This window comes from Syngnathus acus, chromosome 8 (genome assembly GCF_901709675.1).
Source record: "Syngnathus acus chromosome 8, fSynAcu1.2, whole genome shotgun sequence".
NCBI lineage: Eukaryota > Metazoa > Chordata > Actinopteri > Syngnathiformes > Syngnathidae > Syngnathus > Syngnathus acus.
In genome coordinates this window covers 3,138,082-3,148,909 of record NC_051093.1, presented here as the reverse complement: position 1 = coordinate 3,148,909, position 10,828 = coordinate 3,138,082, and the positions used below count along the sequence as shown (strand labels likewise).

Here is a 10,828-nt window from a genome sequence, read left to right as displayed (position 1 = left end):
TTCTTTAGGAGATGGAGCCTTGCTCAGCACTGCAATGCATTTTCATTGCTCATATTAAACACTATAAATATTAATATATATTAAAAACTGTGTGCTATTTTTAGTAAGCACACATGCATACATTGGGACTTTAATCTTTAATACTAATAAACATTCTAAAATGACACAGCTAGCTTTGGGTTGAAACATCCTATAGCCAAGTTTGGCCAATTTGCAATTTTTTTCCTCTCAAATCATATTGGTTAGTCTATGTGGGTCTGCTTTTTATTCATTTATGTATGTATTTATTTACTTTTTCGTTTTATACAAATAATTGACCAATATGAGGTGCAGAAAATAGCTGGTTCTCTTTAATGATGTAATATTCACAACTTAACCAAAGTCTTCTTTTGTTTGGTTTCCTGAAAAAGTCTCTTTGGAGATGAGGTTTCTGCTAATCGCCAGCTAAATACTCATCCGAACAAATAAACACATGCTAATTAAAAAAAGTTAAGTAATAATTAAGGTGCAACAAATTAACAAGCAATAAGACGATATGAACATACTAACTTTTAAAAAGCACACATGCTAAAAATTGATGAATACTACTGCTAGTAAGAAGCTGTGACGTCAACTTGCTCATCAGCCGAAACGTGATGACGGAGACGCGTCTTCAAAGTCTGGTCACTTGTGTCACGATACGATGACGTAACCGCGTCTCTCACTTAACCCTTCAAGCAAAACGACTTAACTACGTCATTTTTTAAATCAATAAAGTAAAACAACTAAAAAAATAACAGTGATCATTACGAGCACGCGCCCTCGCCGACAGCTGGATCACACGTGTTCGCTCCGTTGCGTTCACTGCTCCCACTTCCGCCGGAGCTTGTAGTGGCTCTCTGCTTCTTTTTGTCGTCGGTGCAAAACCGACGAAAATGATCAAATTCGTCACAAATACCGATGTCATAAGAAACGTCTAAGCTGTCCTGAAGCGAGCCGAGCCTCCGGAGACGCCGAAAAAAAGCCTTGTTTGGGTTTCCGCCCTGCGGCATCGACCCAGTCCGACGGTCGCTGAATGCATCAGCCGCGGTGCCCTATTCTTCCGCCGGCCGGGTGCGCGCACGGCCCAGTTGTGCGATATCCTTCCGCCGACCGGGAGCGCGCGGCCTTTCCCTCGCGACGCAACACGAGCGAGCGATGCGAACGGGCGGCGGCAAAGCGGTCTCAGCTCACCACTACCAACACCCAGACGAGCAGCGCCTGCAGCAGCAAAAGCAGCAGCAAAAGCAACAAAGCGACTTTTAAGAGATATTTTCCCTAACATTCCACGCCCAAAACCGGGAACCGCCTCTTCACCGAGCTGCTCGAGTCAGTCAGTCTAAGCCAAACTCTCGTCGGGCGCGCTATCGGCTGCCGGACGCCGGTGGACGGACGGAATGGAGCTCATCACAATCCTCGAGAAAACCATCTCTCCAGGCAAGTACCTGTCGGTGTTAATTGGCCTGGCGGCTGGCTAAACATTCGCCGCACCAAGGCCTCCGCGGGGCCTCAGTTGGCCGGGCGGCTCCGGTCGACCGGTGAAAGTTTGGGGCTGTTAGCGAGCTAGCCAGCATTGAGCTATACGCCACGGACGGCCTCACGGCGGCTCACTTGGAACGCCATCTACCCGGTGTTCGCTCAGCGTGAGGCGGTCCGCTCGGCCTCGGTGAGTGCGTGTTGAGTTGACTGCTAAAAGCCAAATGTAGCTCGGACGCAAACATGTTTTCTCCTGACTTTTGTCTTCCGCCCATGCCGTTAGCCACTTGGCTAGCCCCTTAGCATGTAGCATTCGGCCGCCAACATTCTTTTGCGAGCACTTGGGTGACGAGCGGCATGTCTATCCGCTCTTGTGTGCCGAAGCGACGTCAAAGTGTTCCCCCCGTAAACTTTTTCTTGTGAATATTTCGTGCTTCTGCTTTATTGAGGGAGCCGCCGACTGGGTCTTGCAAGCTAGCGTGCCTACAGGCTAGCGCACACGTTGGAACCCCGCCGTGCTGGGTTTTATTGATTTGCAGTTTCATGGATTGTTGATTGCTTGTATGCAGATCGGAATGAACTGGAGGCGGCGCAGAAGTTTCTGGAGCAGGCGGCCATAGAGAACCTGGTGAGTCGGGCGCGCGAGGTGGACGGACGGGCGTGCACGCGCCTGCGCGGAGCCCGCCCGCCCGGCGCTAACTTTAGCATTAGCCTTAGCATTAGGACCTCCCGGCTACACCCTCAACTTGCCGTCGCTGGCTTCGGGCGAGTGGGAACGCTTCCGTAACGGCTACTGAATGTGGCAAGGGCAATCAGGAATGTATTCAGCTGAAACAAGCATGTCATGTTTTATTTTCGTTTCCCTTGAGAGTTTAAAGACGACTCATGACACGCAATGCATTATGGGCTTGGTTTCAAATTGAGACTGATGTGCTGTCATTCTGATCATATGTACAATCGAACCCTTTCTAACCCTAACCCTCAATCAACAACACATAGGTGGTGATCGGGTAACAATGAAGCGGTCATATAGTTAACTGTTGACTCACTGTCCCATCAGCCGACCTTCCTGGTAGAGTTGTCCAAGGTGTTGGCCAACCCTGGCAACACGCAGGTGGCGCGTGTAGCGGCGGGCCTGCAGGTGAAGAACTCTCTGACCTCCAAAGATCCAGATGTCAAAGCTCAGTACCAGCAAAGATGGCTGGCCGTGGATGCAAATGCTCGCTGCCAGATTAAAAACTACGTAAGTTGTGCGAGATCGAAAACTATATAAATGAGGTCTTAAGCCAGAAAAAAATCAAACAACCTAAAAGACACCACCTAAAAGTCACATGCTCCCAAATGTGTTGGGTTCCCTCCTGTGCACCACGCAGGTTCTGCAGACGTTGGGCACGGAGACATACCGTCCCAGCTCGGCGTCGCAGTGTGTAGCTGGCATTGCCTGCGCTGAGATTCCCGTCCACCAGTGGCCTGAGCTCATCCCGCAGCTGGTCTCCAACGTGACGGGCCCGTCCAGCACCGAGCACATGAAGGAGTCCACCCTGGAGGCCATTGGCTACATCTGCCAGGACATCGTGAGTTGGCTGCCAAATACACAAATATGGGCAGTTTTCATACCACAGATCAATTTTAGAACCCACATCACACCCAGTTTGTGTTTTCTTTTTATTTTTTTAATTCCTTGAGTTGAGGGGGGAAAAAAGTACTTGTCACTATGAATACTTCGTCAGGATCCCGAGCAGCTTCAGGAAAATGGCAACCAGATCCTGACAGCCATCATCCAGGGCATGAGGAAGGAGGAGCCCAGCAACAACGTCAAACTGGCTGCCACCAACGCGCTCCTCAACTCGCTGGAGTTCACCAAAGCCAACTTTGACAAGGAGGTGCGCTGTCGCAATCGCTGGGTTGCCTGACCGCTCGCTTGCTCATGTTTGCTGTGTGTGTGTGTGTCGCAGACTGAGAGGCACGTCATCATGCAGGTGGTCTGCGAGGCCACGCAGTGTCCAGACACTCGAGTGAGTCTCGCAAGGTCTGCCAAAAGCTCCCATCCGGTCACACGCGGCTGATCATGTGATGCGTGTCTTTAGGTGCGGGTGGCGGCCCTTCAGAACTTGGTCAAGATCATGTCTTTGTACTACCAGTACATGGAGGCCTACATGGGCCCGGCTCTGTTTGCAGTAAGAATGGCCGCGAACCAAACTGGTGACCCAAAATTGTACATGGACCCAACGGCGGGCAAACTCTGGTTTGTTTGTGTTTCCAGATCACCATCGAGGCCATGAAGAGCGAGATTGACGAGGTGGCGCTCCAGGGCATCGAGTTCTGGTCCAACGTTTGCGACGAGGAGATGGACCTTGCCATTGAGGCGTCTGAGGTTTGTGAGCGTGTCCCGACAATGCGTCAACAATCGATGGCCACTCGAAAATTGAACGGATCTGATGATCAATCGTGTGATTGTTGTTTCACTAGGTGAGATTGACTTGTTTTAGGTCTGCGCTCATCTGTGTAGAAAAACTCGCTGTAGTGATGAGGGTGGAAGCAATGAGTGAATTGACAGTGACGGCCGGCTCCTGTGCTCTTTATGTCAAGCAGGCGTCTGAGCAGGGTCGCCCTCCAGAACACACATCGAAGTTCTACGCCAAGGGAGCGCTGCAGTACCTGGTCCCAATCCTGACGCAAACCCTCATCAAGCAGGTAAGTTTGGGCTTGCCCGACTACCTGCCTTCCACACGGCCTTTTTGACGTTGGTCCACGGCCCCCAGGACGAGAACGACGACGACGATGACTGGAACCCGTGCAAGGCGGCGGGTGTTTGCCTCATGTTGCTATCCACGTGCTGTGAGGACGACGTGGTGCCGCACATCTTGCCCTTCATCAAAGAGCACATCAAACACCCAGACTGGCGCTACCGCGACGCCTCCGTCATGGCCTTCGGCTCCATCCTGGAAGGACCCGAGCCCAACCAGCTCAAACCGCTGGTCATCCAGGTGGGTCGCGTTTGATGTCTAGCGGGCCAGAAGAAGCCGCGCCGGCTGTCAGACAGACTTTGACTTTGTTGGGTGCAGGCGATGCCGACGCTGATCGAGCTGATGAAGGACCCCGGTGTGGTTGTGAGGGACACCACGGCGTGGACGGTGGGCCGCATCTGCGAGCTGCTGCCCGAGGCGGTCATCAACGAAGTCTACCTTGCGCCGCTGCTGCAGTGCCTGATTGAGGGCCTGGGGGCCGAGCCACGGGTGGCCAACAACGTGTGCTGGGTAAGTGGGCTTGGCGGCAGGGGCGAGGCTCCAGACCCCTGAAGCTGACGCATGACCTGCGCTGGTCGCCTTAGGCCTTCTCGTCTCTGGCGGAGGCGGCGTATGAGGCCACGGAAGCAGCCGAGGACCAAGAGGAGCCCAGCACCTACTGCCTGTCATCCTCCTTTGAGCTCATCGTCCAGAAGCTGCTGGAGACCACCGACAGGTCAGCCTCGCTTGGCCTCACGCCGCCACTTCTCACGCTACACTCGGTCGAGTTGGATCACATGGCTTTCGCTCGCTGCGCAGACCCGACGGCCATCAGAACAACCTGCGCTCGGCTGCCTACGAGGCGCTGATGGAGATTGTGAAGAACAGTGCCAAGGACTGTTACCCCGCTGTGCAGAAGACCACCCTGGTCATCATGGAGCGACTGCAGCAGGTCTTGCAGATGGAGGTCAGAACACTTTTTATTGGACCGTGAAGTCCCATTCCACCAGATAAAGTCCTGCATGATGATGATGATGCGACTACTTGCCTCCACAGTCGCACATTCAGAGCACCTCTGACAGAATCCAGTTCAACGACCTACAGTCGCTCTTGTGTGCCACGCTTCAGGTGAGCCGCCGCCTGACCTCTCCTTCGTCCCGGCTGCCAGCGCCACTTGACGCTCTGACATGGCTTTTTTTTTCTTTTTTTCCCCAGAACGTTTTGCGGAAGGTGCAGCATCAGGACGCCCTTCAGATCTCAGACGTGGTGATGGCCTCGCTGCTCCGGATGTTCCAGAGCACGGCTGGTTCCGGAGGTGTGCAGCAGGAGGCCCTCATGGCCGTGTCCACCTTGGTTGAAGGTAACATTGGCCGGCCGAAGGGACAGATGGCGACCTGCTTCTTCTGAGGTTGGATTCATTTATGATTTGGTCTTGCAGTTCTGGGCGCAGAATTCCAGAAGTACATGGAGGCCTTCAAGCCTTTCCTCACCATTGGCCTCAAGAATTACGCAGAGTACCAGGTAGGATTGAGGGCAATGTGGTTGTACCACAAACATGTCAACCTTTTGTGAACCATACATTTCTGAAAATATCTGAATTCCATTGAAGGTGTGCCTGGCCACCGTGGGCTTGGTGAGCGACCTGTGCCGAGCACTGTCGACCAATATCCTGGTCTACTGCGACGAGATCATGCAGCTCCTCCTGGAGAACCTTGGGGTGAGTTGCCAAGCCCCGCCTATCCTTCCCCCGTCCGTCCCCTCTGACACGTCTGCACGCACGCAGAACGAGAACGTCCATCGGTCGGTGAAGCCGCAGATTCTGTCTGTGTTTGGCGACATCGCCATGGCCATCGGGGGCGAGTTCAAGAAGTACCTGGAGATCGTGCTGGACACACTGCAGCAGGCCTCGCAGGCCCAAGTGGACAAGGTGAGCCGCCATCTTTCATGTTAAAACAAGCTAGCTTGATTGTAAACATTTTAACCCATGTGTGAAGCCACTCAAAATAATTTGTTGTATATTCAAGTCTTTGGTTGGGAATCCATAGAATCCATGTTCAGCACAACAATGTCATAGGCCACGAAGACTGAACGGAAATTGTTGTGTGTGCGCAGACAGACTACGACATGGTAGACTACTTGAACAATCTACGCGAGGGCTGCCTGGAGGCGTACACGGGCATCATTCAGGGTCTGAAGGGCGACCAGGAGAACGTCCATCGTAAGAGACCGCCCATCACACATGTGATGTCAGTTCCTCTTCCTGTTGGCAGTCTCAACAGGAAGATTTTATGACATCACAGAGAAATTTGGGGTCGTTTCACCCAGAAAGCTGCAGGCCTCGCGCCAAAGAACATTCGGCTTGCTGGTTTTGCGGGACCCCACAAAACAATTTCTCTCTCACTTGGAGGCCATTCTCGTTGGCCACTGTGTACCAAATCTGTGTGTTGACACTCATCCACTTGATTTTGGGGCATCTAAATGTGTCGCAATGGATGAGAGAATGATTGTTTGCCTAGCTGGCCAATGAGTGACTTGTCGTTGTTGTGGCGTCAGCGGACGTGATGCTGGTGCAGCCTCGCGTGGAGTTCATCCTGTCCTTCATCCATCACATTGCCGAGGACGACGACCACTCCGACGTGGTCGTGGCCAATGCCGCCGGACTCATCGGGTAAGGCGCAACACAACACTCCTCAGCTCCCGCCGGCTAGCCGACCGTATGCAAATGTGGCCCAATTGTGCGTGTTCGTCAGCGACCTGTGCACGGCGTTTGGCAAAGATGTGATGAAGCTGGTGGAAGCTCGGCCGCTTATCAACGACCTGCTGACGGAAGGACGGCGTTCCAAAACCAACCGGACCAAAATGTTAGCCACCTGGGCCACCAAGGAACTGCGCAAGCTCAAGAGCCAGGCCTGGTCCGAACCGTGCACCGACACGCATTTTTAAATTTTCATCTGATTAATTTGGGGGAAAGTGATGGAGAATAATCGTAAGTTGCAGCCGTCGTACCGCTAAAGGTTTGCGTTTGTTTTCAGATGAGTTCAGCGTGACGGGTTAGCGGCACGTGTGCGTTGGACGTCTGGATGGACGTTGGGGACGAAACGGACGACGTCGTCTGCCTGGCGACGCCTCAACTTGATTCACGTAAGATGATGATGATGACGACGACGACGATGATGACTATGACAATAATGAGTGTCTGCGTATGAGAGACGATGACATCACCACCTTGCGGTCTGCCGGGGCCCTCCTTTCCTCTTCTTCTTGCCCACCCACCCTGACAGCCTGTGGACAACTCTTGTCCCTTAAATAAAAGCCCCGTCCACCTCTCGCCTCCCGGTTGCATTGCTGTGATGACCCTGCCGGCGGGGGAGGGGCTAAAATCAGACTTTTAGTTGCTTTGGCGCACCAGAACGCCACAGACGGACAACAGAGCCACCCCCGGCCCCGTCAGTCGGCCCGCGGCCAACTCGGCACGAAGTATTTTCACATTAAAAGCACTTGAGGGGCGAGTGCCAAAGGAAGCGGCTGCGCTTGGTTTGGCTTTTGGGTCACATTTCTGCTCGAGAATTGAAGACGTTTGTCAAATCTTCTATTTTTCCATTCTGAAAACAGAAAACAATAAAATCATCTGAAACATTCCCTAAGCACGTCCTGTCTTTCACTTTGTTTTCAACACCTTGGACTCACGTAGGACTCTGAACTTTGACCCTTTTTCACGCTGTCTTTATAGGCAGCCAAGAACATTGATATTAACACGGTGTTGGTGCACGCTTGGATGCGCCCATTTTCGGCCCAAACACCCGGCCGAGCGAACGCCTTCCTTTCGCAGCTTTTATTTTGGTGAGCTGTGGCAGCTGTTGTGAGAACAACTTCCTGTGTTGACATGTTCAACTTGAGTTGTCATTGACTTTCATTTCTTATTGAGTGAACTAATAAAAGTCTATATTGTACCAAAGCTTGGGCACCTCCTTCACACACACACATACTATGATTAGTTCTGGTTGAGGTCACATCTTACACACACACAGACACACACCAACTTGTCTGTCACCATTGGCTGCATGTTTACTCATTTTACAACAGGATGATGACAAGAAAATTAATTTTTTGTTTAATCTTATGAAAGTTGAACATGTAAGATCAAGGGTCACGAAAAGGTCAGGTTTGTCAGATGGTTCGTGTGTGTTCATCAGCTTCATCCCAGGAATGTAGAGATAAAGACACTGGTGTCCAGGTTGAGTGTGGCGTGCCACCAGCGGTCAGGGAAATATAGGACCTGAGGGCACAATGTCAAGTTAGTACGACAAGACGCAACGAGCCGTCAAGCGTGTGAAGCTTCTCAAGCAGAATTAGTTACAATCAAAATTTCATTTTAGGAGAGAAAAATGTCAATTTTTCAAGAATGTAGTCGTAGTTAGGAGAACTGGGAGTGCATTACCACGTTTCAAACCATTAGAGCCGAGAGCGCTGTTGCACATTTCTACCATTAAACGCGGGAAAGCAGATGCGTCTTTTAGGTTTTCTTTTACTAATTCTCGATCTCGTAGCCAATAAAATTCACCAGAATAAACATGCAAAGGTTATTCGCAAACGTGGGAATTTCGAATTAACTGACTGAGGTTACATTTTTGATGACGCGCCTAAAGGACTTAGAACCAGGGGAACCATTAGATCGGGATTTATGTCTAGAAAATATGTTGTTGGAAAACAGGGAAGAAGAAGAGTTTGAAGGCCTCGAGTGTATGGAATACCTGTCCAGGTCGAATGGTGCACTCTAGCGGGGCCTGGCGTGGGGTTAGATGCGGGTAGATGTTTCTCAGCCATGAGAGGGTGCTAATGTTGGGGTGGAAGTGGGGCTCGTGTTCCGGCGGGTACAGGAACCAGCGCTGGACCAGCAAAAACAAAGAAAGCTGATCATGAAAAGTGCTCATGTGACGCGATCACCCATTGAAACGGGCTTACTTTTTACAAGATGAAATTTCTCAGGTGAAAACCTGAAATGTGGGCTTGCATGATAACTTGACGGAGGACAGGCAGTCAAATCCCTAACGACAACGACCACTGACCTACCTTCCTCCCGTAGATGACCTCCGAGTATCCCGGGCCGTGCCAGTGGAAGGGGACGCCAGTTCCAGGACCTGAACAACAGTAGATGATGAGGACAAGGACAATTTAGCTTTGTTTTTGCAGTCTTCATTCTTTCTAAAGACTCCAAGTTGCTACGACGGACCGGCAACTCCAAAGCTGAAAGCTCGGCTGGTGTGCGGCAGCAAGAAGGGGGGCGGCTTGTAAACATCCAGAAGACTCTGCCACTCGCTCAGGTTGTTGTCACCGAACATGTACAAAGTGTCTGCTGGTCGCCAACGTGCATCGAAAAGAGAAGCACAAAAAAGACTAAAGCACATTTTCATCACGTCTTTGGCCCTCTCCGACTCACCGCTGCCCAGAACGCCAGGCGACTGCGGCCTGAGGAGGACGTTCACGTAGTCCCTGAAGGACACGTCCACTGTGGGCGCACCAGATCACACGATGTCACGCGGCGCCCTGCCAAGCACGATGGGAAGACGGCGGCGGCGGCTGACCTTTGGTGTATGAATACGTGTTGGCTGTACTGAGACGCACTTGCCGTTCACCGTATGCAGCCAGTAAATTCCACTTGGAGCACAAAGAGCGGAATTTCTACAACATCAACAGGAAGTACAATTCAACAAATACAAATATGATGAATATAAAACTAGTTTAACATTAAAAAGTCAAACTAGACTAATAAAATAAAGCGAACATGAAAGACAAACATACAGAAAATAAATTCAACCTGAAACAAAAATCTTTTTTTTTTTAAACAAACTGAAAGAAAAACACACAAATGTAATGCAAAAGCTGAAGAAAAACCCACGGCGTTGTCCGTCAGTCCTGTGATGACCACCGGCATCCTGTACGCGTAACTATGGAAACATCACGTTAGGTTAGCAGCTCTGCTAGCTAGCTAGCATATGTGCCAGGAAATGAAGTCTGGTGCACACATGTGGCTGACCTGTCCAGGAAGTGACGCAATGACAGCGAAGAGCCGTCCACCACTTCCAAGTTACACAGACCTTCATCCTCCACACTCAGGTGGGACCCGCACCACCTAAACGCACACACGAACTTGTTTTTTTTTAATGTGGGCAATCCTTATCACAATAAATGGACTGCTCACAAAAGAAAAACTTGACCGACCAGTCTCTGCTGGTGATAAAGTCATGTAAAACGGACTCGAGTAGAGAACTGACCAGCCGCCGTCGTTATCCCCGCCGCCTTCCTGTTGGTGTTCGCTGAGCGTTTGCGCCTCGAGCAGGACAAAAAAGGAGAGCAGAGCCAAGCGAAAGGCGGTTGGGTGTAAAATTTTCCAAAGTTCCATTCAACAAATCTTCCAAAATGAATTGACGTAAAAAGGAAAGATTACGGCCCAGTTGGGTCGAGGACGAATTTCGACCAGTTTAGCGAGCGGAGCGGCGTTTCACTTCGTGGTCAGTAACCAATCACAAGCAAGCACATTGGCCGTGCTGTATTCAAGAAACAGAATAACGTGGGAGATCCTAACATCTCCAAAATCTTATTCCGGTGGC

General features: G+C 51.0%; 2 protein-coding genes and 1 non-coding gene across 4 annotated transcripts; 2 read left to right on the top strand and 1 right to left on the bottom strand.

The window, feature by feature from the left end:
* The first annotated feature begins 1,116 nt into the window (after positions 1 to 1,116).
* kpnb1 (karyopherin (importin) beta 1) lies at positions 1,117 to 7,861 on the top strand. The gene is made up of 22 exons (XM_037257438.1): positions 1,117 to 1,455; positions 2,064 to 2,122; positions 2,555 to 2,737; positions 2,868 to 3,068; positions 3,225 to 3,377; positions 3,450 to 3,509; positions 3,582 to 3,671; positions 3,758 to 3,868; positions 4,087 to 4,188; positions 4,257 to 4,481; positions 4,560 to 4,751; positions 4,826 to 4,956; positions 5,040 to 5,187; positions 5,277 to 5,348; positions 5,436 to 5,580; positions 5,659 to 5,741; positions 5,830 to 5,937; positions 6,004 to 6,147; positions 6,333 to 6,438; positions 6,774 to 6,888; positions 6,971 to 7,132; positions 7,253 to 7,861. Coding segments are annotated over exons 1-22 (2,631 nt in total). The 5' UTR covers positions 1,117 to 1,415; the 3' UTR covers positions 7,254 to 7,861.
* LOC119126433 lies at positions 6,463 to 6,606 on the top strand. The gene has a single exon (XR_005098658.1). It is a non-coding gene; the product is annotated as a small nucleolar RNA SNORA79 (small nucleolar RNA).
* Positions 7,862 to 8,260: 399 nt separating the features above from the next.
* On the bottom strand, positions 8,261 to 10,795 carry jmjd8 (jumonji domain containing 8). Of its 2 annotated transcripts, none has more exons than XM_037257481.1 (9): positions 10,493 to 10,795; positions 10,255 to 10,350; positions 10,117 to 10,165; positions 9,803 to 9,899; positions 9,658 to 9,726; positions 9,451 to 9,573; positions 9,291 to 9,358; positions 8,972 to 9,106; positions 8,261 to 8,496 (listed from the first exon to the last, which is right to left on the bottom strand). In XM_037257481.1, exons 1-9 carry the CDS (start codon positions 10,618 to 10,620, stop codon positions 8,416 to 8,418), a joined length of 846 nt encoding a protein of 281 aa, XP_037113376.1. In that variant the 5' UTR covers positions 10,621 to 10,795; the 3' UTR covers positions 8,261 to 8,415. The 2 variants fall into 2 exon arrangements, with proteins under 2 accessions (XP_037113376.1, XP_037113377.1); XM_037257482.1 differs by having other exon boundaries at positions 9,451 to 9,570; positions 10,493 to 10,789.
* Between the last annotated feature and the right edge of the window lie 33 nt (positions 10,796 to 10,828).